The sequence below is a fragment of the Equus asinus genome, chromosome 10, assembly GCF_041296235.1.
Source record: "Equus asinus isolate D_3611 breed Donkey chromosome 10, EquAss-T2T_v2, whole genome shotgun sequence".
Classification (NCBI taxonomy): domain Eukaryota; kingdom Metazoa; phylum Chordata; class Mammalia; order Perissodactyla; family Equidae; genus Equus; species Equus asinus.
Genome location: NC_091799.1, coordinates 97,091,951 through 97,119,352, shown reverse-complemented (window position 1 = coordinate 97,119,352; position 27,402 = coordinate 97,091,951). Strand labels below are relative to the sequence as shown.

At 44.2% G+C, this 27,402-nt stretch overlaps 1 protein-coding gene across 6 annotated transcripts in view; it reads left to right on the top strand.

Annotated features, from left to right (window-relative positions):
• The first annotated feature begins 316 nt into the window (after window positions 1-316).
• Window positions 317-27,402, top strand: part of TRIO (trio Rho guanine nucleotide exchange factor) — a 356,110-nt gene continuing 329,024 nt past the window's right edge. The window contains exon 1 of one of the 6 annotated variants that reach the window (XM_044779483.2): window positions 317-493. In XM_044779483.2, the coding sequence (XP_044635418.2) occupies window positions 337-493 (157 nt within the window). In that variant the 5' untranslated portion in view covers window positions 317-336. Of the gene's footprint in view, window positions 494-993; window positions 1,555-1,800; window positions 1,823-27,402 lie in introns of those variants that run through there. The other 5 variants (XM_070519858.1, XM_070519856.1, XM_070519857.1 and 2 more) reach the window with 5 other exon arrangements.

The following is a 27,402-nucleotide window of genomic DNA, read 5'->3' as shown; positions in this document are numbered from 1 at the left end:
CCCGCTGGCCACCGGCCCCCGCCCTCGCGACTGCGTGTCCGGCGCGGCGCGCGCTGCTGCCCGCGCTCCGGCCGGCGCCGCCGAGGCCGTGGCTCCGCGCCCCCGCCCCGCGGCCAGCTCGCGGCTCCCGGGCGGAGTCCTCGTCTATGTGGGCGCGCTCCTCGGGCCGAGAAGCCGCCGCCGCCGCCGCCCGCCGCCGCCCCGGGGCTCTGCGTCCGTGCGCCGGGCGCGGGCAGCTGGGCGCTCGGAGCCGCCAGGCCCGGCGCGGAGCGGGCGGCGCGCGGCGCTAGGGGCGCGGGGCCCGAGCCGGGCGCGGCCGCGGGCGCCGCCGCAGCCATGAGCGGCAGCAGCGGCGGCGCCGCCGCCCCCGCCGCGTCCTCCGGCACCGCCGCCGCGGCCAGCGCGGCGGGCTCGGGCTGCGGGGGCGGTGCCGGCGAGGGGGCCGAGGAGGCGGCCAAGGACCTGGCCGACATCGCGGCCTTCTTCAGATCCGGTGAGTGCAACTGCTGCGCTGCCCGCGCGCTCGGCCAGCCCCGCCGTGGAGGCGCGGTCCGCGGGCCCCGGCGCCCCCGGTGCTCGCCCCGCCATGGGGCCCGGCGTGCTCTCGCCCGGGCCACTGCACCCCGCGCTGGGGCCGGGGCCCTACCCCGGCGTGTCCCGCTGCCAGCCGCCTCGCGCGCCGCGGCTCGGCCCGGCCGCCGCCTCCCCTCCCCTGCGCCCGCCCCTCGTTCCGGGGTGAAATCTCCCCGGCTCCCGCCCCCGGCGCCCACAGCTCCACGGGTTAGGGCGCCGGCTCTTTGTCTCTTTCGCGGAAGGGCCGAGGAGGCAGCGGCGGGGACGGCGAGGGCGGAGGCCCTTGCCCCAGAGGCCGAACGGACGGGGGCGGCGGGGCCGGGCCCCGGAGAGCGGGCCGTCATCTGGGCCGGTCTCGGTGGCCGATTTGTCCCTGGACCCTCCTCGACCCAGATTAGCAGCCAGGTTTCTTCGCTCGGTCCTCGAGCCTGTCACCTCCCCTGCCTCGGTCTACACTTCTGTGAAACGGGGCAGTCATGGCACCGGCTGCCCAGGGAGGGGGGAGGTGGCCGAGATCAAGTGAGGCGGGCCGGGCCGGGCGGCGGGTGCACCATTGTCTCCAGGGGCGGCCCGGGAGGGACATCTGGGAACGTGGTGGCCTCGGGGGCGCGCGGGGCCGGGCGCTTGCGGGGCACTGCCTGGGTGGCGTGGAGGTGGAGGCAGTGCCAGGTGGCTCGGTGTCTCTCCGGCGAGGAGAGGGTAGCTGCAGGAGAGGCGAGCTTTGCGACCGGCCCGCGGGGAGGAGGCGCGGGGGTGTGACGGGGGGGCCCCGGGACCCCGACGGCGGCCGTTCCTCCCGCCCGGGCCCGCGTCCCCGCGCCCAGTCCGGTCTGCTCGCGCTTCCGGGCGGCAGCGGAGGAGCAGGCGGACGCGGCGGCGGCGGCCTCGGGCCCCGCAGCCCCGAGCGCCGTGCTCAGCAGGCAGGGCGCGCGGCGGGGAGGATGCAGACTCGGCGCTGGAGAGCCGAGGAGGGCGGGCCAGGTCGGGGCCGGGGCGGGCGGGCGTTCGCAGGGCGTGTACGGGGTGCTGATGGCGGTCCCCGGGAGGACGGCGGGGCTGGGGACGCCGGGGGAGCGGCCTGCGGTGGGGCGCGCGCCGGAGGCCGGCGGCTCACGTTTCTCCGTGGCCTCTTTCAAAATTATGCCCCCAGATTCGGTGAGATCACTTCGGTAGTCCGGGTCACAAGGAGCACTTTGCAGCGGGAGGGCGATGGTCAGAGGCAGAAGTTAGCAGTGCCCGTAGATACCTGGTTAGTACTGTCTTCCCCTCATTTTCTTGTTTTTTTTGCCAGGTGGGGTTATTTTTGAGTCATTTTAACAGATTGGTTGTGGCAGGGAGTGATATACGCCGACTCTACAGTGTCAGCTTGAGGTTAATATACTCCCGAGTGCTCCCTTTCCCTCCTGAGGTCCTTGCAGAAAGCAACGGTTTAGGAAAACATGAACTCCTTCAAATGAAAGCGGTTTTTTTTGGTGCAGCTAGCCCAATAGAGCAGCCCTGTCTTGCCTCTTAATAGCAGAACTGGGACGTCTTCCCTTCATGCCCTGAAGCTAAAGTCTAGCCTGTCTTCTCTCTGTCTCTACCACCTGTCACAGAATAATAGATTCTGTGCAGAATTCAGCTCCTCTCTGTTAGAAAGGCTCTTGTGCCCTGGAGATGGAATTTTTGGTGCTTGTGAGACCAGACTTTCTTACATCTTTATTATGCATAGTAGAGAAATCACTTCTTTTTCTCATAAGAGCCCCCAGAAGACATCAGGTTAGACTGGACGCCCACAGAAAACTTGCTCTCTGTCAGTGTGGCTTTCCCCAGGATTTATCCGGCAAGATAAATCTGTTAGTGGCCATGCCTAGGCCTGTGCTTGCTCCTATGTCCAGGCTCCTGTTCACGTTCAGGTTTGGGCAGAACCAGACAGTGATACTCAGTGGCTTCCCCCTTTTTTCCATCCTCCAGAATGATTTCATAAACTTCCCCTTTAGTTGTTTGAGTTGGAACCAGGAGCCAGAGCAGATTTAAAGTAAGCAGCCGTTGCACTGTCCCATCTCAGGGGTAGTCTGGAACATCTTTTAAAAGTGCCTTTCGCTCCTTTGGGCAGCTCTGAATCCCTGACCTAGATCTTGGCTCCAGCATCTAGGGCAGTGATGTCTAGCAGAGAGTAGAGAGGCAGCATTCAGTTGGATTGGTAGGGGCAGAACTGGGGGTTTGCACAGACATGACGGATGGAGCAAGAGGACCCTGGGTGGGGACCTCGCCTGGTGGAGTAGCTCGTGCAGGGGGGCTTCCTGAGCAGTGTTGATTGAATTTGGTTGGCTGAAGAGAATGGACAAGTCCTTTGGTAAAATCTGACATTCTTTGCTAAGATGTAGAAACACAGAAAATAGGTTCTCATTGACTGGGGAGGACAGATCAGAGTTTGAACATTTTTTCTAGAGTGTTTTTGAGCCTGGTCCTTGAGATTGCCAGTGTGACCTAGACAAGGACTTTCTATTGGTCACCTTTCATTTCTCAGCCCTAGCACTGTTTGCTTGGCTGCCTTATTTTCTTTCCTTCTTTTTATTCCTTTTTGTCTGTCCTGCATTAAACTTTTTATATTTGTAGTCACAGATTGAAAACTGGTACCCATGGTTGGATAAAAGGAGAGAGACTTCAGCTTAACAGAACTTTTAAAGATTTTATTTTTCCCTTTTCTCCCTAAAGCCCCCTGGTACATAGTTGTATATTTTTAGTTGTGGGTCCTTCTAGTTGTGGCATGTGGGATGCCGCCTCAGCATGGCTTGACGAGCGGTGCCATGTCTGTGCCCAGGATCGGAACTGGAGAAACCCTGGGCCGCTGAAGCAGAGCACGCAAACTTAACCACTCGGCCATGGGGCCAGCCCCCAGAACTTTTTTTCCTTCTTCCTAAAGATTGGCACCTGAGCTAACAACCATTGCCAATTTTTTTTTTCTTCTTCTGCTCTATCTCCCCAAATCCCCTCTGGTACATAGTTGTATATCCTAGCTGCAGGTCCCTCCAGTTGTGGCATGTTGGACGCCACCTCAATGTGGCCTGATGAGCGGTGCCATGTCCGGGCCCAGGATCTGAACCAGTGAAACCCTGGGCCATCGCAGCAGAGCGCGAGAACTTAACTACTCGGCCATGGGGCCTGCTCACCCCCCTCGCCCCGCCCCCCCCCCAAACTTTTAAACAGAGCAGTTCAGGAATAGACTGGGCTGCCATGTGATTTCTCCATTACTGGAAGTGCTCAAGCAGGGGTGCTGCCACCAGCCAAGGTTTGGAGTTGGCTGCTGGGGACAGGCTTCCTGCACTTGGAGGGGGGTCCGGGAAGAAGGCTCATGGGCTGTTTCCCCGTCTCAGATTCTGTGGTTCGCTCTGAGTGCCCAGCACCTAATCGTTGTTCTCCACTTTTCTTTGAGTAGTTGAGGGCTCAGAACAATGATTGCTCTTCCCCTGCTTTGTGTCACCCAGTGTCCAACCCACTCAAGGTCTCACCTCATATGGGCTATCGTTTCATCCTCCACTCAGATTCTTGGCACAGAGGCTCCCTATTCATTTTGACAATCCCGATCCCCCTTTTGTAGCCCTGGCAGCAACAGGCAGGTCAATTAATGTTAAATTGGATTGAGCTGAAATAAATGGGTAAAGTCACTGTGATTGTGTCATAAAGGGCAGCTGAGATTTTCTGCAAGTGTTTGTGAGTTCTGAACTTCTCTTTTTCTCCTTTGCACAGAGCTCAGCACCAAGAAAGGTAAAGCAGATTTCAAAGCAAAAGCAAAAAAAAAAAAAAGGCATCACGGACATGAGCTTGTCTAGTTTTTAAATTTTACGGAAGAGGATTCGGGCTTCTGGGGAAGTTGAGGACTTGCTCAGAGTGGAGCTCTGGTAGAGGTGGGGTCAGGGCCGGGCAGCACACCGCCGACTCTGGTACTGCTTCCTGATGCCTGTCATGGCCAGGACTTTGCTTACATTAGTTCTCAACCCCACTGGGATCAATCACTTTTATTGCCAATCTATTTTGGGGCTCTGTTCTTGTGGCAATAAATCATTCTTTCAGAGCTCTCCATTTAACCTTGCAAGAGTGTGTGTGTGGGGGGGTGCTTACATAAATGCATTATTTTTAACCTGCCTGGCATATTTTAGGTTGGCATTAAATGAATGTGCAGAGAATAAAGGTTTGTGGTTATTCTGAAGCATCGTGGCCCATCGTGCTGGGTTTCTTTCATTATTAGATCTTATCCTGGACTCCTGGCTGCAGCCCTTCTCTTTCCAACGGAATAGGTGAAGAAATCCAGTCTGTTTCTTAGTGAGGAAGCAGCATTTCTTCCTGGCTGTGTTTTGATATGATGCTTTCTTCTTGGAGTGTCCAGGGAAGCTTTTCTTCATATTTATGCCTCTGGCATCTCTTAGGGAGCTGGCCTTCAAGCTTGCCATGCTACTTCTGTGTGTACTTAGAAGCCTGGAAGTGTTGGACTTTGTGAGCATCCATAATAATTACTGTATTATGACGTTGGTCCTTGTTAACCTCAATATTTTGAAAAGGGTAGCTGAAGAAAGTGTAATCTGTTAGTGAATGTTGGTTTCTCCTTTTTTGGTGGCACAGTGAGGCTCAGTTTTAGAGGAAAGCAAAGAGATACCTAAAAATAAGTGACTTTCAAGAAATCAAAGAGCAGTAAGACAGTCATTGAAAGGAGCTATTCATTGAGACCTTGTAAACTGACTTATTGATGTAAGATATTGTATTTTTCCCTTTGCAATTAACCATCCAAGATTCGAATGAAGATTTAACTGAAGCCATTTAACCATTTAATCAAAATTTAAATGAAGCCAGTGGTTCTGTTCAAAGTGAAGCATGTGGTTAAAATATGTTCTTCTAATGTAAAAAATATGTGAATAGGATGGTTCTTTTAAATGTTATGATAAATTTGGGATTTGTTTCTAACTGAAAGTGAAAGATGTGTTTGAAGCTGTCATAATCTAAATCAGGTGTATCTGATATTTAAGTTTATTTACTTGACTCCTATACTGAGAAAATAAAATTTTATCTCATATCCTTGGCAGAATTCCACAGAAAAGTCAAATTCTTAATCAATAGCCACACTTTACTGCCTAGTAAAATCACTTATGGTCATAGGGTGAATTATGTTTTACTATAAAGGGCAGTCTTAGCAACCCCCTTCCTGCCTCCTCAGTTCTGTAATGAATTGGTTTTTATTTCCTTAAGTGCATTGTCTTGACAAATTTTTAGTAGTGCCACTGGCAGGAACAGTAGCTGCTGTGTGGACAGTGAGAAATGGGTTTGAGTGAGAATCCCACTGTATTCTGGTAGAAGGGGGTAGTATGCGCTGATGTCCCTTCTCTCATTTCTTCCTTTCCCGAGTGTCCAGCTGAGTGCACTTGGATGAACTGACCCGGGTGACTGTGTTATGTGTCTTGTGGACAGAGATGATGTCTTCTGTGTCTTCTCCATGCTTCTCAGCTGCATTTAAGCTGATGGTGGACAGTGACTAGGATGAGCCCACAGTTGGAGAAAGGGTTAGAGGGTTTAGATGGTATGGCGACAGAGTTCTCTCTCTTGTCCTGCTCCAGATTCAGCTGATGAGCTGTTCAGCAGAGCAGCAGGCGAGGGCATGAGCGTGGACCAGAGTCTTCTTAGGGACCCCTGTGTTTAGGAATTCTGGCTAATGTACTATTCAGCAGGAGCCATTTGGGGACTCCTGTCGCTGTACTCTGAACTGAGGGGAAGAAGCACAAAGGAGAGAAGTAGGGTTTGGGGCAAGGCCTTGCAAGGCGTTGGCTGTCTGCTGCCTTCCATCTATCCTCTCCCTGCTACCCCTAGGCCTCCTGTGCCTCGGGGAGAACTGTTGCTCCCAGGGCCTTTGCCTCCTCGCTCGCCCGTCACAGTGCCCAGGCCCTGATTTCACGCCATCCCTGCCAGTTTATGAAGATGAAACCAAAATATCTGGCTGGAATTTCCAGTGTAGTCTCCCAACCTTTTGACATTATTAAGCCTTACGTGCAGACATCCTTGTTTGTGGGAAATCTTGCTCTCAGGTTTAATGGTAAGCAAGTGCCTAATACTCATTTTCACTTCTCATTCCCTGATGGAGACTTTCAGTTTACTTACTGAAAGTCGTTACCTTAATTTCCTCATTTTTGTTTCCTTTCCCTGTCAGGAAGCCCCTTGAAACCCAAATGATTAACCCCCTACCCCGTGGAGAAGGTTCTGTGTCTGGGGCGAGAGTGAAGGTGTGTGGTTCTTCGAGCATGAGGTATGGGGAGTGGAGCAGCTCCCAGGCTTTCTTCCTTGTGAGACGTCACGGAGAGTGTGGAATGTTTGGTCTAATGCCAGATGTGCTGTGGAAGTGCATAACCTCCTTTTGGTGATAAATATACTTGAGTTTTAGATTACTATTTTAATTAGGTACATGTCTACTCTTGTCTGATGGCGAGGATCATGAGTAATCTATAGAGCGTATCTTGTATTTTGGAAGCATCACCCTGTTTGGGCTTTGTCATAAATTAGTACATTTTAGCAGTTACACTGACAGAGAAAGCTTTAATGAAAACATTAGTCAAAATAAGAAATAGATTCTAGGTCTAGGGTACATTGGGTCAGTGGTGTCCGTGTGAGTTAATCAGGCTTCTTTTCTTACAGTCTGTAGTCCTGTTATGGACGGTGATGACTTGCACTTGCTTTCTTTTTGGGAGGGGTTTCTGCAGGGTCCTGGCAGCCACGTGAGCCCTCCCTGCTTTCCCTTCAGTTCCAGGAAAGAGGTCCATGGTGTGCTGCTGCATTACTGTCCTGCTGCCGGGAAGGGCCTGGGGCGCTTTGCTGTCCGTCTTTGTTGTAGGCATTAAACCGATGTCGGTGTGAACAGATCAGCTGTGGTGCATCCATTCAGCTAATGCTGAGTGAAGGCAGGCAGTCTCAAGGCTACATGCTGTGTGACTCCACTTAGGTGACATTCTCAGAAAGGCAGAACTGCAGTGACAGAGAACAGATGGGTTGATTGCCACGAGTTAGGGTTGTGGAGGGTGTGACTACAAAGGGGCAGTATGAGGGGGATTTTGGGGGATGATGGAACTGCTTTGTATCTTGGTCATGGTGGTTGAAATTCATAGAACTGTATACTCCCTCCCGCAAAAAAATCCAGTTTTACTGTATGTTCATTTAAAACAACATTTAAAAAAGGCTAACAACAAACTGGGAGATAACATTTATTGCGAATCAGACAAAGAATTGTATGTACATGATTAAAAAAGGGCTCCTCAAATCAATAAGAAAAGACAATCCACAAGGAAAGTAAGCAAACAGACAATTGAAAGAAATGCAGATAGCCAAGAAATAAACATTCAGCCTCACAAGTAGTCAAGGAAATGCATATAAAGAAAACCAAGTCCAACGTAAGTCATTTCTCTAGGTAAACTTGAACAAAATTGACTTATTTTGCAAGTATTGTCTGTTGATTTGAAAGATAATAATAGTCACTCAGACTGCTCTGTAAAAGTGGGACCAAACTTTGTAATTTCTAGGGGTAAAGAAACTTTAAAGATAGTAATGGGGAATAAGGTCTTTTTCTTGGATTCTGGAAGAAACATTAATTTGAAAATCTGTATGGCATGTAAATCAAGTTTGTTGACTTAAAAGATCTGTCTTTAAGATATGGACAGTCACCATTTTTCCTGCTTCAAATTTTCCCACTCTGGTGAGTTTTGCTGCTGTCCGGATAGAAGAGAGGAAAGGAGTAGTACATGCAGGATGCAGTCTGCTGCCTCAACACTCTGGGTTGTTAAAGAAGGAATTTCTAGGGAAAAGCTTCAAGGGGGTTGGGGTGGGGGGGTGTTGTTCCTGCATAGTTTCTGAGTGAGGTCATTTGCCCTCTCTTCTTGAGCCTTCACGTGTATAATTGACTTTGAAGTTACCTATTTCACAGTATTGATCGTGAGTTCATTTATAAAGTGTTAGGCCTGCACTTAAGATTTGTAACCGTAAAATAAAGCTATTCTTGAACTTGAGAAAAACACAATTCAAATTTTAAAATGTTATCCTCGAATGTTTTTAGATAGGGTTTCTTGGTGTCTGGTTTGTCTTCCTGTGTGAGTGTATGTGTGTGTGTGTGTGAGTGAGTATGTATGTATGTATCTTGGAAAAGACATAAAACACTCTGCTTTGGCATTCTGTGGAATAGATTGTTTCAGTGCAAGAATGAATGAATCAATATATCAGAGACTAATATTTGAAATCTATTTTAAAGGAACTCATGGCTCCTGGTATATATGAAGTAACATGTATAAATGATATGTATGCTTTAGGGCAAAATGTTCTAATTTTAATTTGAAAATTATGGATATGAAATGGTTTTAAAAGGTTGGTCAAAACAGTATGTATATAAGATTGCTGTCCATCGTTTCTTTCTTTTACCTCACTTTCTCTTCTCTCACTGATCCCATCTTCAAGGACTCCCTTCTTTCTTTATTGCCCGTGTTGTTGAACACCACCATGGCAAACCCGTGGGAGGGTGCTCCTGGGTACTTTGATTCTGAAAGTTTTATGTTTTCTCACTTGCATTTACTTTTAGTTAATTGTTGTTCTGCACGACAGATGTACTAGGATGTACAAGAATAACATAAAAATTTTATTATTTTTTGGATAACTTTATTAGTTTAACTTTTAAATGATAAGCCCCCAAAAGTATAATTCCTCTGTTATTTATTCTGAAGGTACACACAAATATTGGGAAACAATACTTTGACTAGAATGTCTATTATAAATATTCACACAAAATCTCTAAAGTTTAGATTGTCTAATATTTTGGCATCCAGATAACTGGAATAAGTTTCTCATTAGTCTAATGCTAAACAAATAGTTGTTTCTTGTTCCTAGGTAGCTTTTTAAAAAAAATTCACGATTGTGAGAAATTCTTTCCAGCCCTCACTGCCCTTTCCAGTCTCACTGTGATGATAGCTGGCATGCAAAGGACCATGATTAGCTTAAAAAAAAAGACAGCACAGAGCCGGAATATCTCTCACACTTTGATTTTAGAGTTATTTCACCTCTATCTAAGTTCTGTTGCACTTGTCCTAATATATCTTGGGTTCAGGAGCCTTGAGAACCGGCGCTAATTTGATGGTTTCCAGGCCATACGTTTTTTTCACGTGACAGTTCAGTTCAGATGTCCCCTGATAGGTTGCTTGTGTGAGAGCAACCCTCTTGGGAGAGGCTTCACGGGAGAGTCATTAAGCATTTTGTTGGCTGGTCTGTGTATGTGGTTCTTTCTCAATGTTTAACGGCAGTCTGTGAGATGCAAAATTTGCAGGATTCGTTGTTGGGCATTGCTTTCACCTTTCATGGCATTGTTTATCAGGTCCTGTCTCAACTCTGCTGGTTGCCAAACTCACAGAAGGAGTCAGCCTGTTTGTGAGATGTGACCTGTCCCCTGAGCCAAAGTGCTGGAAACCTTTGACTGTATATAGCTTATGCAGGATTGAGGTGGGATCACTGTAAATTTCCTGTGACAACTTGTAGTGTGGATTTGCGGCTGTTTTTTGGAAACTAGGATGCTGGGCACTCTTACATGGCCCACTGCGTCTCCCATGCTCTTCAGGCTCTTGCTGTAATCTAAATCTTTGACGGCTGCTTCCAGAGCAGTGTGAGGCCAGGATCCCCATCATCAGGGGACAGATAACACCTTTGGAATTATTCTCCGTAAGAGAGTAAAATAAGTGCATTCAGAAGGCAGTAACCTGCTTGTAACATCATAGGATGATATTTAAAATATCATGTTTATTTTCTTTTCTCCAAATGCCATTAACACCAATCCTATCTCCAAAAACACCTGGTAGTCTTTCTCTTAACTCTTATCTCTATTATTGCCACCACTGGCTACCATCTGAGGGCCAGTGATTCTAGATACACTGTGCAGGTGTTTCATGTACGTTTTCTCATAAACATCAAATCCCCGCTTCCAGCAGGTGGATGCTAGTAGGATGAACTCAGCCTCTGGTGAGGTCGAATGACCTGCCCCAGTGTGCACTGCTTGTAAGGGTCCAAGCTGGAATTTAAACCTGAAGCTGCCAAACCACAAAGCCCTGCTTGCCCTTTCCTTCCCTGATGGAGGGAGAGAGTGGAAATGACCCCCACTCTCTGAAGCATCCTACAAGGTCCTGTGTTGTAATTTCTAAATCTTTAAAATCCGATATGTATATCTGTGTGTGTGGAAGATCGAAGCTGTATTTTGCAAGTCTCACACCAAACCAAAGTTGAGTGCAAGATTCCAGGATATAGCAAGCATTTTTTTCTTGTTGGTCTGGGCCGTATAATTTAGTTTCTGGGCCTTTCCTCTTCTCACCTAATTAAACCTGATGTTCCTTTTTGCATAAACAACCCTAGTAACCCCAGCTTTCCAGTTGAGGCGTGTTGGCAGTGTGAGTTCACTGGCTCTCACCTGTCTCAGTCTCGGGAGGAATCCTGGTGGAAAAGCTGGTCCTCTGTTTCCCTGGCCGTCTGGACTTGGACTGAAGTGCTGGATAGGAAGTCTTCTCTGTGGTTGTCAGGGTTGGCAGAGGAAAGTTTGGGAAGAGCTGGGAGAGGTTAGCCAGGGAGGGAAGTTTTCAGCTGGTTGCTGTGTGACACATTATAGTGATTACTAGGGCTTCCTCTCTAACTGAGGAAGGGAACAGAGGTGGGGGGCTGGGGAGTGGCCGGAGGCTGCTAGGCTTCTTGTTTGGGGACAGTTTTACGAGTGGGTGTGGTAACTCCTGGGTTCTCTCTGTACAGCTTTTTGTTGTAGCTACTCATTTCTTTGCTGTTATTCATGGAACTGCACGTAGATGATGATGTGTTGTGGTCATGGGGAATAGGGTTATTTCCCACTGTCCTCTTTAGCAAGATAACTCTTGGGCACGTGTTCTAGGTTTTTCTCTTTGTGGGCTGCCTTTTTGTCAGTCACACCTCATCTGGGCCCCCTCACCATTGTAGCCTGATTTTCTGGGATGCTTGCTCAGGTTTATCCCTACATGGAACTCCCGGCATCATTTCCACGCTGGGAACGTGTTCTGTTTTTGTGTGTCTCAGTAACTCCATGTCTACCTTGGAGTTTTAATATTTCAGTCAGAGGATGATTTGAAATGCTGCTTTCTTGAGCGTAGACATTGTATCACCAGAGGGGTGTTGTACTCTCAGAATCGACACTTTTCATTTCCTCTCGGTTTGGTCAAGGAGTTTCTAAAAGTTTCAGGATTTTGTGTTTTTAATTCTGGCTTTTTAAAAATTTCTGGAATTAAAAAAATAGGATTAGCCTACTGTTTAATGTGAGATTGTGGTTTGCTTTCGACAAATTATTGTAGTACCTTTGATTTTAAACTAACAAAGGAGTTACAGACCTCAAATCCATATCACCTTAGGCGAATTGAGATTTCACTGTATTATTTTTGGCTATTTAGTTGGTTCATGTCTTCATTATTGATTACATTTAAGGTTCTTTGGGATATTTTTGAGGAGGAGGCAGGTAAGTTTGTTTTGGGAAGCCTGAGCTGTTTGAGCAAGCGGGAAGTCACTCACATTCCCCATTCTCACTGTTCACCACACGTGCGTTATCCCCTCCCCCCCCACACACACGTGTATATATATATATTTTATATATTTATAAAATTTACATACTATTTTGTTTCCGAACCATTTGAGAGTAAGCTGCAGAGGTGGTGATGCCCTTACTCTAAATGGTGGTTCATATGTATGTTCCTCTTACATGATCCAAATCAGGAAATTAATTTTGAAACAATATTATTATTTAAACCTACGGACTTTAATAGAATGTGACCAGTTGTTCCAGAAATGTCCTTTTTGGCAATTAAAAAAAAATTTGTGGTCTAGCGTTGCGTCCAGAACCACATACTGCATTGAGTTGTTATGTCTCTTTGGTTTACTTTAATTTGGAACCTTTCCCCCATCTGTCTCTGTTACCTTGATAATTTTAAAGCTCCCAGTCAGTTGTTTTGAAGACTGTCCCTCGATTTGGGTTGTATGATTGCTCATGACCAGATTCAGGTGGTACATTTGTGGTGGAAGGGCTGTGGTCTTCTGTCAGGGACACAGCTGTCTGCTGTCCCACTGTGGGATGTTCCCTTTGGTCATTTGGTCATTTGACTACCAGGTTTCTCCACTGTATTTTTCCCTTGTAATTAGTTAGCATTTTATGGGGAGGTGGTTTGAGACTAGGTAGAATCCTGTCCTTTGCCGACTTTCGTTTGCTTGTTGTAGCATCCATTGATGATTTTTGCCTGAATCAGTGATTACTATGATGGTGAAATGGTGATTTTTCTCACTTCATCTTTCCTTCTATATTTGATTGGCTTTCTACCATAAGGAAGAGCTTTTCCTTCTGCCCCACTTATAAATCTGGCCTTCTGGATTCCTGTTTTATTCAGTGGGTTACAATCCTTAGCTATGATTATTTACTTTGATACTCAAATTGTCGAGGATTAGGCCAGTGGGAGTCCTTTCAGGCTGGCTCCTTTATTTTTTGTGACCTGTCCCCATCATTTTTTGAGCAGTTCTTATTTTCTGACACAGTAAGATGTTTCAGGCTTTTGTTGTACTTACCTTGCTCCAATTCTGGAATCAGCCGTTCCTCCAAGAAGCCCTGGCTCATTTAAGCAGAGAATGGTATTTGGAAACATGATCTGGGCACTAAGAGTGCTCATTGCTACAGAGATGTCCTTGCTTCTAGAGCCTCTCAGTGGACAGAGCTAGGAAGTGTGGTATGTGTATGCATACACATGCATAAATATGCACACGTATACATAGCATCACGTATGCACACATATCCCTGTCTTTTTCTGCACCTGTTTATAATAAATAAATGAGTTTATGCTCATGTCTTCAATTTCAGTCCAACACCACAGGGTGCATTTAAGTCTTTCCTTTTCCAATTTATAATTCCCTTCTCTGATAGTGAAGGCTCCCTTTATCCTCACTATCTTTACTGAGTTACTCAGTCCTAGAATATGCAGAAAGTAGTTTCAAAATGCTAATCATACCACTGCGACAAACAGACCACATCTTCAAGTTTAAACTGTTCAAATCCTTCAAGTTTAAACTGTTCACATTGGCAGTTAGTGGTCATCAGCTTCTGTTCAGCTCAGTGCTTTGTCAGTTAGTCATCCAAAGAAAACAGATGAAGTAATGTGCTGGAACTCCCCAGAGGCGTGTTTAGGAAAAGAACTGCCAGACTCCATCAACAGCTCACTTTCTGGTGATGTTGTAGCACACATTTGAAAAATAAGGAGTTGCCAAAAAAGAAAGGGAGACTAATTTCTGATAAGTACAGTTTATAAAGATGACACCTGTTGTGGGAAAAACAATTTATCATCTTCATCTCAGTGTACTGATTGCTAGAAAAGAGGGAAAAAAAGGAAAGTGTTGAGATACTAAGAATGAATGATGAGATAGATGTAAGCGGTCGACTGGGAATGGGCGTGTGATGGGTGGGATGATCTCTTCTCAGGAATCCAGTCTTTTCTCAGGAATCCATTGCATTCTCCTAGTAGGGGAAGGAGCCAAGTTTATATGTTGGCGTAAGTCGTGAGTCACGACTTAAGAGACTTTCTTGCTCCCCTTCATTGGCTAAATGTTTTTTTCCCAGAAACCACCTGCAGTAAATTTAACGCAGCTATGTAGTTTCTCCTTTAGCTTGAGATTTCTGGCAAGTGTGGTGGTCTGCACTCAGTTCTAGAAGTTGTGGAACAGTGGGTGCAGGTCTTACGTTACAGGGAAAGTGAATATTTGCTGTTTAGTATTTTTCTACTTAAATAATGATACAGATATTGGGAGATAGTCTCAATTTCATGTATTATGTTTGATATTTTCTGTAAAACATCCGCAAACTTATTAGATCGTGTTCTGGAAAATTTCTCTTCTAGAAGCCCTTCCTACAACTAGACGTTTTAACAAGAAAGAAGAATCATAATTTGCTTATTCATATTTTAAAGAGGAGAAGCTTTCGATATTTAGAAAACTTGGAGAGTTAAAGGTCATGCCCCGAGAGAGGGGGAATGGTTGCTGACGTGTTCTGGGGAAAGTCTTGGGGGGATGAAGATGTTCTGGAATTAGATAGTGGTGATGGTTGTACAACATGGTGAATGTCCTAAAAACCACTGAGTTGTACACTTTAAAAGGGTGAATTTTATAGTGTGTAAGTTATATATCAATTAAAAGCAAGTCATAGCTAAATTGGTAACATTATTTCAGATTGTTAAACAGCTTCATTTATTGAGTGCTTCCTATGCACCAGCTACTTAGTTTTCATAGCCCCTGCAAGGTGTAGGCAGTGACATCCAGTTTGGTACCTGAGGAAGGGAGCTCAGAGAGGTGTTTTAACTTCGCAGATCAGGTAGCTATTGGCGACAGAGAGGAGGATGCCCAGTGCACAGTGGGGTTCTCCCCAGGGTGGGTGCCTCGGTGGAAACAAGAGAGCCTGCTGATGGTTTCTCCTGCCCTGCCGTGCATAGCACACTGAGGTATTTGACATGGTTTATAGGGAGCTTTTTACTCCCCTCCCCCCTTTTCTTTTGGTGTCAGAGAAAAAAATGAAATTACTCCCACTTGAAGGAGAGCATTGTGGATAAGATCTGATTGCACTTCAGTCATGATTTGATGGTATGTTTGGTAATTTCTTAGAAGACTTGGGATTCACTCTCCCATTGGAAATTTTATGGAGTCTCAGTCAAAAAACAAAGGACAGAGTTTGCTTCCCTATAGGAGGTGTATTTTGGGACATCAGAGGATACACCTGAAATAGTTCAAGCTGATGATACTTGAGTCTTCCTAATAAGCATTCTGAGGAAGTTGAAGGGAGAGGCAGCTTTCTGTTGCGCTCCTGCTGAAAATCATTTTAACCTTAAACTTCACAGCCAGGCTTCTCTTGCTAGTGTGAGTTCTGTATTCTTGAACACTGGAGTCAGCTCTGCTCACTCGAACACACAGCCGAGACAGAGAGTACGTGTTAGACTCTAAAACAGAAACTGTATTAAATTTGCATAAAATCACATATGCTTTGTTGCAAGAATTTTCATTGTGCCTATTTTAGAATTGAGTTGATGCTTCATACAGAGTATTTCACGTTCACTTAAAAGGAGATATCTTGGAAAGAAGAATTCGTGTGGCTTTGAAATTACTTTTGGGCATAGTCTCTGAAAAAAGTGAACCACTGAAATCTTTTGTTCTTTTTAGCATTTTGGAACATTTTTCCCTTTTAATTTACATATATTAAAAACACGTAAAGTAGTTTGGGGTGTCATCTGCTGCGTATCTTGCCTGTGGAGGGACTAGAGATCTGGAGGAACAAGAGACTTCCTGCTGGGCAGTGACCTTTTTATGATGTTTGGTCCGTCATCTTTGTTTCTTGGTTTCAAATGCCTAGCTCAGAATTACTTAGTACTTGAAGTGGTTTTCGTCTTCAGAGGACTTTGTGGCCATTATTTAATGTACATGGCATTGTGGAATGAATGAGCTGTTTATCCTTGAGCAGCGTCAGTGTGCCAGGTGCCATACAGCTGGAGCAGACAAAAATAATATTCTGGCCAGCGGGAGTTTATATTCTAAAGAGGCAAGATGATTAGGCAGATTCTCTCTTTTGGCCTCTTTTAAAAATGTGCTTGGGAATAATGTAGAAATTAAAGTTATAAGAGGTGATCAACTAGCTCGAGTCTACCTAATTGAAATTGTTCTCAAGGTGAAAATGAAATCTGAGATGCTCTTAAAATGATGTAGTATACCAGCTTTCACTTACCACACATTTACTGATGTACCTAGTATTTTTCCTGTGTCACAGATGAGGATTTTGGTAAAGACTAGGGCAGAATCATTCTCAGTTCTCTTTCTGTCACTCAGAACTCCTCTTTTTCTTTCCCTGGTCTAGGAAGGTGCTTTGTAACCAAGGCCAAGTGTGAGTCACAAACACGCGTTTCTGAGTTTCAGACCCAGTCCATCCAGGCTAGCTGGGCCAGCCTCGAGGGAAGGTCCTGGACTTCTTGTCCCTGTCAGCCTCTCCGGCCCCGATGGCACACCCCTCTGTGTGTCTGTGCTCTTATACCTGTCTTTCTGTTGGGTGTTCCCTCCTCTTGTTTTTCTGTCTAACTCAGCTCAAACATCACTTCCTTTGGGAAACTGCACTTGTCCATCCGCTCCCTGCCTCTCTGGCCATCAGTGTTGGCGTGGCACCTTGTGTAGACTGCATTCTGGTTTTGGTTTCTTTGGGTTGTGATTGTTTCTTGTGTGAGCCACTGGGCTACTGGCCCAGGGCAGGCCCCAAGTCGAGGCCCCGTGAATGCTTGTGATTTACGCCTGTGGTTCCTTAACCCAAACTATATCAGAATCACCTGGAAAGTTTTTAAAAATTACAGGATCCCTAAAGATTCTGATTTAGTAGTTCTGGAGTAAGGCCCTGGAATCTGTGTTTTGAAAAAGCCTTGCTGGTAATTCAGATGCACAGCTGGGTTTAGGAACTGCTGAGTTATGCCAAGGCACACTTATTGGTTGTAGGTTATGGGGCCATGGCCAATTTTGTATAAGGTATGATATGTGCAGTTTGCAGAATCATCTCATTTATCTAGAGAAAGTGAATGCAATCCATTTATAATGGGAATGTCCTTCCTGAAGAAGATCCTGGCTCCTTGAGGAGCTTGCAGACCAGTCTGGCTTTCTGCTGTGTGAACAGACTGCAGGCACAATTGGCCCTCCAAACTCACATTTGAAGTACTGTGTTGCTATAGAGATGTTATGTAGTGTTGAAGGAGATTAGAGAAATCACATCGTAAATTATCAGAACAGATGGCTTGTAATTTAACACTCTCCTAGCTCATATTCTTTCTACTGATACTTGAGAACATTTAAAAATATCAGTTCTTACTTTGTTCTTTCACCTGTAAAAATGGCAGAGTTTGTACTAAGATTTAAAATGGCGTAGTGGTTAAGTTTGCTCACTTAGCTTTGGTGGCCTGGGGTTCACAGGTTCGAATCCCGGGTGTGGACCTACACCCCGCTCATCAAGCCATGCTGTGGCAGCATCTCTCATAAAAAATAGAGGAAGATTGGCACAGCTCAGCGACAATCTTCCTCAAGCAAAAAAAGAGGAAAATTGGCAACAGAGGTTAGCTCAGGGCCAATCTTCCTCACCAAAAAATAAAATAACATAAAATAAAATGACTTTTATATATGCCACACACACTGTACAACGACAGTGATGTAAGGTGGGGGAGTATTTAAAGCACTGCAAGAGTGGCCTTTTTACCTCTGCTTTTAGAGCCCATGTGTAATTTGCTTCATTTTTTTTTCAGTTCCACTTATAGATTTCATATCTTCCCTTATTGTTTTGATAGCATCAGTCAAGGATAATTTTTATCTCCTGGCTTGATAGTAATTGAGATATGGTCTCAGTTTTGCTTTCAAAGGAATATTACAAGATCATGCAAATTCAGACAACGTTTTCAGTTCCAAGGTGTTTTATACATGATATACCATGTAAAGGGTATTTTCTATAAGGAGTTTTTTGAAATCTTTTCCTTTTTCCTGTTCTAGTCTGTGGACTGATGTGCAGCTCTTAAAGATTGTATCCCTCATTAAGGACAATTATGTTTTGTCTGTTGCAGGGAACTGCAGTTTGACTGGAGTTCTGGCATACACACACTTTACTGTTGCTTATAATTTACCTTGTGTAAATGACCAGAGTGGACCTAGACCTAAACCACTTCAAATTAGGGAAAAGATAATTCTATTATTGTAATTAAAAAATTCAGTAAGATTTACCTTGTTTTTTGGTACTGGTAGTTACACATATGTTAACATAATTTTTAGATTTTTTTATTCTCACGTTCTTAAAGTAATCAGGAATCTTAACAGGTTATCCCTATATACATTTTCATGAGTCGCACTTCTTATGTGCCAAACGTTAACAGTTACTTGCAAAGGAAATTAACAAGGAAGTTTTCCAGTCTCTAGGCAGTTCCTGACTTGATCGTGTGTCAGTGTGTGTTTTAAACTGAGTACAGACATTAGCAATATAGGACATTTCTCTGTGAATCCTTCTCTGCCTCTAGTATGTTTTACCAGCCTGATGGTGGTTTCTGATGCCACTCAGTGGTGGAACAGGTAAGTCAGATGTGAACCCAACTCCATTGGATGTGGTAATTCCTCCTTCAGGGTGAATCATTCAGATGACTTAAGTCCTTCGACACATGTCTCAGTGCTAGAAAATTTAAAAAATAAAAGCCTGGTAATTATATCAGAAAACATCTGAAAAACCATCTTATCAGAGGCCTCAGAGCCGTTAGAGGAGTGAGGGAAAAAATGTAGTATTAAACCCTAATTTCTTTGATAAGCATGGCACACTATTTGGCAAGGTTGGCTCAACCTCCTGGGAACTGTCCTGCGCAGAGTCTGTTGGCACTGGCTTGAATGAATCAGCATGAGATTGCCCAGTTACTGAAATGCATCGCTTGAGAGGAGGTCATGGTGGAAGGCGAGTCTGGCAGTAGAATCTGCCCAGCATCTGATTTGTGTTGAGGGTGGAAAGGCTCTGTGGTGTTGAAGCCCAGGGTCTTGTTTTCCTGAGGTTGTTTTGGGAAGATTTGGACAATGACCTTCCAGCCAACTGGATTTGGAGAGTCAGTAGGTAGCTTTCCATGAGCTTATTTGTCTTTAATAGGGAAGTCTACTCTTTTGCATTTGGTCAGAGTTGAAATGAAGCTGGTTTTGTCCCTCTCAGCTACCCAGTGGTGTTGATGTAATTGTCTTTTTCCTCTTAATAATCCTCTAAAATTATTCTGTTTGTCACTTATCTCTGCAGGATGAATTTCCTCATTGGAGTATCTGCATGTTTAATTCAGATTCAGCTTTTCACATAGAGGCCCACATGCCCTAAAGTGTCACTGTCATTTTGCCTGTTGAATTGCTTGTTAGCAACACTGAAGGGAACGTCAGGCCCCCAAGAATGGTGGGCAGCAGAATAGATTGGCCCTTTCCAGTTGGTCCTGATGTGCAGTGGCTGTGGAGCCAGTTAGTATGGAAGGACAGTCTCAAGGGAAACGGATAAATGAAGCAACCCTGACCCTCTCCCGCCACCTTTAAGCTTCCCAGTAGCTGTATTTTGTTTTATTCCTGTTGACTATTCATCTTTCTTTCTGAGGCTCTGTGTCTCCTAGTGTTCTTCAGAGGGTCTTTCCTCTATTTAGGAGAGTAACTCACTCAGAGGTCATTCTCACAGCCTTAGCCCTTCCCAAATAGAACCCCATCTGCCCAGAAGTAACCTTTTCAAAAGGCCCTGAACCCTATAAATAGCTGTCACCAGTGCCCTCCTTCAGAATGTGTGCACTCTCACCGGGTGTCATACTTAACCCTGTCTGGTTTTTCTAGCTTCCAGAGGTGGTAAAGTCAGCTCCAATGGCATGGGTGGTGGCCACTAGGGGCACGTGCGGTGATTCCAGACTTGGTGAAATAACAAATGCCTTTTTTCACTGAATGGGCTCTTTTTCTATCTTTTTTATTCCCTCTTTTTCTCATTTCTTCCTTTTTCCTGCATTTCTCTTTTGTTTCTTGTTTGAACACTTAAGAGTGACAGTGCCACTCATGGCCATTGCTAGACTTTGCTGGAGGCGGTCAGAGAGAGTGATTTCTGGGGCAGGAGTTGAGGGGGATGCTCCCTGTGGAGCACTGGCATCTACATAAACTGGGAGGAAAGCGCTGCCCTGGGGAGACACCCTCCTCCTCCTGTGCCCCAAGCTTCCTCGTGTCCTCTCCTGTCTACTGTACCTCTGCATTTGGCAGGACCCTGACTCTGAATCTCTTTCTGCTCCACTCCCCCTTAACACAATTTTATGTAGTGTGAAACTTACGTTTTATGATGATCTTGTAAACTTGGTTTAGCAAGTAATCCTGATGGTTCTTGTTTTGGGGGTAATTTAATCCCTTTCCCTAAACTATGGTATATTATTCCTTGTAATTCGATTTGACTCATAGTTGCCCTAGCATTATATAATTTCTTCTTGATCTTTTATTTTCCAAGCTGTAATTTACATTGAGGCTAAATCTTACTCTTATTTGTATCCTCAATGCCCAGCACACAGTCGGTGCTTGCTGAGTGCTGGCTGGATAAATGAACAAGTTCATGCTGCATCCACACATCCAGTGGCAGGAGGCTGCCATGAAGTGGTAACCCTTAAGTCCGCAAACGTGGGCTAGAGGCCCAGACATTTTATGGTACAACGTCCTCTCCAATAGAAAATTGTGGGAGGAAAAAGTAGGAGGAAGGGAGAGAGCACATTTTTTGCAGCTGAGTTGTGCTGTGTGCGTGTGGAACACGGGTGTAGGCAGCCGCAGAGAAGGAAGGTTGAAGCAGAAGCACTCGTCCCTTTTTCTTGTTTGGCTGTGTTCACGTTGCTGCTATCGACCTGCTTGCTGTTGTTTACTGTCAGTAATTAGTTGATCCTCAAGACCCATGCCTCTGCACTTGGATTTGTGTCTCCTGTGAAATCCTTGTCTTGAGGCTGGCCAAGCTCACTGTGCGCCCTGATCAATATTTGCTGACTGATTACTGGGTTTGATCAGTGACAGTGGAGGGTGAAGAAGCGTCTTTTATCAGGTTTCCTTTGAGATTTAAGATCTGGTCGCCTCTGAATTTTTTTTTTTTTAAATTTTTATTGAGTTAAGCCTCTGAATGTTTTTATTTCAACAAGTTGACTTCCCAGTGAGTAGACTGTGGATGGGTCATAGTGGGGCAAGATAGCACATGTCAGATTTTCTAGCTCTCAGGAATGTTTTTATAGAAGAGCTTTCCAAGAGCCTGTTAAGACTCTTTCAGGTCCTTCTTGGTCTTCCCTTTTCCATAGTTTACTTCCATTTCTGGGACTTCCCCTACTTCCCACCCCTTTTAAGGCTTTATTTACATGAATCTGAAAGCAGGCCACAGGGCCTCTTAAAATTATACACATCAAGATGAGGCCAACCCAGTTTTTCATAAATAGGTCAAGATGTTTCTGCAAAGTAGGGTTTCAAAAATATTCCGTCCTTTAAAGGTATTTTAAGGAAAGATGGTGTTCAAAGCTTAACTGTTGGCAGGGCCTGAGAATCCTAGCACTAGAAGACGCTGATTTCTGGGGCCTGTCTTGGACAAACTGCTAGGTGCCACAGACATAATTAAGGGACGCCAGACGGGGCATGAGCCCTGGGATGGCCATGGATGAGAAAGGCCAGGTGCCTTCCTGTAAGCAGCTCCTGGTCCTGGGAAGCAGCTTGGTTCCAAACACTCGTCCTGAGGACCCATTAGGGCAGCTTTCCACCCGAGGGGGCTGATGGAGACAGGTTTTTTTCCAGTCCATCGAGTATGCTTGCTTTACCAACTACTGAACATTCATTTCTTACTTACAGAGAGCGACTTAAATCTCTCCCCTAAGTTCTTTTTATTGATGATTGTGCTTTTTATCTATCAGAATCAGTTAGTAGTAGTGTGATATTGGGAAGGTATTCAAACCACAGCAAATCAGGAACGGACGAAACTGTGGTGGGATTTGTAAGATGGTTGTCACATTTATCTAAGAATAGATACCCTTAAAGAATGGTAATAGTTTCTGGCATGATCCTTGGAAAAATGTCTAAGACTCTGTCTTATGTTTGTAAAATTGAAAAGAAGCCTGAATAGCTGTGAAAACTGGCTGTGTTCACAGGTGTAAACATTCACAGCATCACACCCAAGCATATCATCCTGAAGTCAGTGAAATGCTGTATCACTGATTTCATGGGCCCTAGCATCCATGGAGAGTACCCATGCCATGTGTTTAATTCGTGACCAAGTTTTCTGTGCTGGTAACGTAGCCTAATGCAAGAGATACACTTTAGTTTACCCTAAAGTCTCCCAAATAATGAGGTCCCACATGGCTGGACTAAGTAGAGACTCTCCATAGATACATTTTTCATCATATTTTTAAAATAGGAGCTTCTCCAATGAATCTAAATATTTGGCAACGGAGTATGACTTATGCAGCTTGGTATAAATCTATTCATTTTTTCCTTATAGTTGATTTTCAAGAGGGTTGCTTTCCAGTTTATTGTTTCCCGATAGTAGAATAACTTGCTTTTCTGTTGCTTTGGACCTGTTTTGTAGTGCCAGAAGCACTTGTGTGTGCATATCATCTGTTCCTTCTAATTGGAATGCTGCCCTTTGACCTAGCCTTTGTTTTGTTTGATTTATTTGGCTTCATCAGCTTGTTAGTGGGTGCCAGGACGTATGAGTTCATGCTACCATTTGCAGTAGAAATGTTTAAATTTATGTTCCTATATGTCCTTGTTTGTTTGTTTTGGTGAGGAAGATTGTCCCTGAGCTAACATCTGTGTCAGTCCTCCTCTGTTTTGTGTATAAGACACTGCCACAGCATGGCGTGATGAGCAGTGTGTAGGTCTGCCCCCAGGATCCAAACCTGGGCTGCGCAGAGCGTGAACCTAACCATTCCTCCACTGGGCCAGCCTCCTGTATATGTCCGTTTTCATTTTAATTATTGATCTATACGTCAGCCTGATTTTTGGAATAATCTGTGTTGAAATGCGAATTTATTGTTGGAAGTGTCACCAAGGAACCCAAGTCTGTCTGGCGTTCCTCTCCAGGGGCAGGCCATGGCCCTTGTCCCTGGGGTGAGAAGAGAGCCTTGGAGCGGGGAGGCCTTGCCAAGTTTCCCACCCAGATCTGACAGCCAACGCTGGTGGTCACTAGGTGACCTGTGCAGTCAGTGTCCTCAGGGCCACCACTTAGAGGGTGAGGTTTTTGACTCCTGCTGTTTGATTTTTACGTTTTAATTAGGTTATTTGAGGTGAATCCTTGGTTTAAGTTTCTTGTTCTTTGTGTAGGACAGAATTAAAGGGAAATTTAAGACATCCTGGTCAGCTTTTGTTCATTATCTCTGTTATATTCTTACTGGGATTAAGACTGCCTTTTTTCATTATTTTCCTTTTATAGATTGGAAGGTCTGTATTTTTATTTTTCCACTGTGCTCTTCCTCATCCAGTGTTACTTGTACAAGAGTCGTATTTTAAGGAAGTGTTCTACATTGCCAGGTACTTTACTTTTGTAGGATGACGTTGTTTCTGATGATCACTAATGGGCAGGTATGAATATCTCCCCTTTGATTCCAGGTATTAATAGTGGCTAATATGAGAGATTTTGTTTCAGAGGGGGAAATTTTGGGTCACTGCTCTGACTTTACCTGTGAGTCCTAGGAAGTAACCTGCTCTGCTCCATAAAATCTTTATGTATAGGCTTCTCTTGCGGATGATTACTGAGTCTATGATGTCATTGTTTTATTCAGCTGGAGTGCTTGAGTTATTGGCATAAAATGCCCATCAATGAAATGCAGTGTAACTTGTTTGCATTTATTCTCTGCAGTGGTGGCAATAAAATTGTTTTCTAAACTTCTTAATTCTGATTTCTCATATTGGATTCATAATAAGTTCTTAAAAAAAAAAGGATCTCCCACATAGATTCAGATCTACTTTTGGAAAATCAAAGTGATAAGTATTTTAATGGTATTTTAGGATTAGTTTGAAAATATCTCTAAGTTGATGGTACTTGGGTCATACAGTTGTGTTGTCACCAGCTGTGCCGTGATTTGGACATTAGACAAAACATTTAGAAAGGACTTACTGTTAAAAGCAAATGGTAGCCAGTATTTATAGGTGAAAGAGAAAGTAGTTGAGAAAAGCAGGTTCCAGGCAGATGAAGTTGGGGAGAGGAGGAGGAGGTAGGATGGGAAAGCAGGCCTTGTGTTAGGGACTTAAGGAAATGCCGTACAGAACTCATACCCCAGGGGTGCGTTTTCTGTGTATTACACAAACCACAGATTCCTCTTGTTGTAACATGCTTTGGAAGTTTTTTTTTTTTTAAGTTTCATATGAGGCATATAAAAGGGAGAGGATAATAGAAAAGTTCTTTGTGATAGCTTTATGATGTAGAAAATATTTAACTTTTTCCTTTTAATTAAAAAACATTCACTAGAGAGAGTCTAGTAGTTTGTATATACTGTGGCTAGGAAGTTTTGGTTTAAAATTTTTTGATATGTATGCTTTCGGTAATCTTTAGCTAGTCACTGAACCCGTCACCCTTCAGTTTAACCATTGCTTAAAACAATCTTAATGCTCATTTATCAATTCATGCATCAAACATTTATTGTGCACCTCCTCTGTGCTGAGCAGTCACTAGAAGTGACACTTCGTGAAGTTGATTTGGAGTTCTTGAAAGAGAATATTATACATAGAAATGTTTATGACTTTTCAACCATTTACATTAAAAATATTAAAACAAAATTTAAATGCCAGTTGTTAACTCGATATATAATTTCAGCATTTGATGAAAATGAAATATTAGCAGCTTATGATAATATGAAAATATTGAACTTGACCCTATTTCAGCATTCTAATTCTTAAATTGTATCCAGTCTTGCCTTAAAGTCAACCATCATGAAGATATTTTGGGGAAGGATTGGAAATTCTTACAATCCTAGAGTACTAAAGATACAAAGAATGTCCAGAGAACCCAACCAAGCCTGATTTACCCAAGAAAATAAGTAAATCAGACATCTGGTTTGTTACCATTTCAGTTGCATGACCACAAAGAAAAAAGGACTCATGTCCACAAAAACTATACACACAGCAGACTATTCTACCCTTGTAAAGGAAACGAACTATTTTATACTAGTTTGCCAAAAATATAGTGCCATTATCAGAAAAGCCTGTTGACTAAGTCTCTCATCGGTCGCTGTCAGTAATCATACTTTTGACTAAAACTACTGGAATGCCAACCTAAATTTTTCAGTATTTGAAGGACTCTAACACTGCACCATTTAAGGTAATGCTGGCTAGCTAAACTTTGTAACATTTGAATGTAGACCAGAAGCCGGAGAGCCTGAGGTCAAAATTAGACAATCTAAGTGATCTGGGATGATGGAGGGCAGACACGGTTTAGCCAGTAGCTGTTCTTCTGTCTGTTTTATCTCTCGGTAGAGTGCAGATAGAAATCACCCACAGAGATTCGGATAGCTGCTCCAGAATAATTTGTTAGTAGACCATTAAGTGTGTCTGAAACCTCGCTAGGTTTAAGGACTAGTTCCTTCCTCTTCCTGGGTATTTCTTAGTCTGAAACTTCTTCCTTGGTCATAGGATTAGAATGCAAGAAAGAAATAAGCTTCTTGCTAATTAAAAGTAAAAATACTGGCATCAACCACAGAGATTTTGTTTTGTTTTCCACATATAAGCGAGAAGTGTCTGTCTCTGTGACTCTTGACCTCTTATAGTGGTCAGCATAAGTATAGAGCCACATGCTGTTTGTATGGCTTGGCAGTCCTCTGAGAATCTAGTATGATGCTACCAAAATAACCAGCAATGAACAGCAAGGCTCCAAGGAAGCTTGGGTAAGGCTACTGCAGGAAAGTGAAACAAAGGAACATGTCTGCTGACACTTGCGCATCACTGAGGGATGGATTCTACATGTGCTTTGTAGAAAGAGCCACTTTATGGTGCTGCTGATTTATGGGAAAATTAGCCCTAGTGGCCATCAATCTATATTGATTTAACACACTGTGGCTGTGGTTTTTAGTAGGTTGTACGTGAGTAGTTACATGCACAGTTTGGCTTAAACTTTTCAGGGCCTGAGTTCGTTAAGGCTCCTTCGGTTACTAGAGCAAAAAAGGGAATTTATCGTAAATGTATGGGAGCCCCTCAGTCAACCTGAGGAAGTGAGGTGGTATGGCCTCACCTCCCCACACCAGGAACTGTTGGGAGTGGGAGCTGGCGAGCTCTGAAATAGCTGCTCTGAGTTTGTCCCTGTTTCCTGTTTCTCCCTTGGGTCTACTTGATGTCTGCCTGTCTGTCTGTCTACCCAGCCAACTTCACCTCGCTTTCGGAGTTCCAGAAGGGATTGACTAGCAGCTCTGAGAAGTTGGTCAGTTCTGGTCAGGGGCAGACACAGCACACACCGGGCTGCTAGTGAACCCTTGCCCGGGAGAAGATTCTGCTGCAGAGTATATGGTCCCCTGGTGTTCTTGGTGACTTTCTTAAGTAAGACATTTCCTCCAAAGGTAGGGATCAAAGTAAGTAACAAAGTGTCTAGAGTAAGATTTTGTTCTTTCGTCAAGACCCATGAACTTGGATGGGAAAGAAATTAAATTACGTCTTTATTTTCACAGCTGTCCAACTAAATACAGTATTGCTTTCAATTATGAATGAAATGCAGTGGTTTTAGCAGTACCTGTGCCTTGTCACCCACGAATATTGCAGATATTTTCAAATTACATTACAGTTACTGCAGATCTCTCAAAATATGCCATTCATGCTCATCACTACTTCAAAATTACAGTAGTTACTGGACTGCTAGGTCTTTTTATTTAATGTATAGTAAAACGTAATACTTTAAAATCTTTTGATAACTTTAAAAAATATAATTGGTTTTCTGTGTGTTTCTGTATTTTAATTTACACATTTAAAAACAGTTCTGAGAAGAGATCCATTAAGTTTCACCAGACTGCCACTAGTTAGAAATAAATACACTACTCCTAAAAAATTGCTAGCTGGAATTGAGACCACTGTTTTTTCTTTATGACTGTCAAGGTTCAGATGTTTTCTAGGAGTTTTCCAATTTTCCCCACTCTTTACTTAGAACTCCTTTCTCCCTTTCCATAATTCTTACTTCCTTTTATCTTTTTTTTTTTTTTAAAGATTTTATTTTTTTTCCTTTTTCTCCCCAAAGCCTCCCGGTACATAATTGTGTATTCTTCGTTGTAGGTTCTTCTAGTTGTGGCA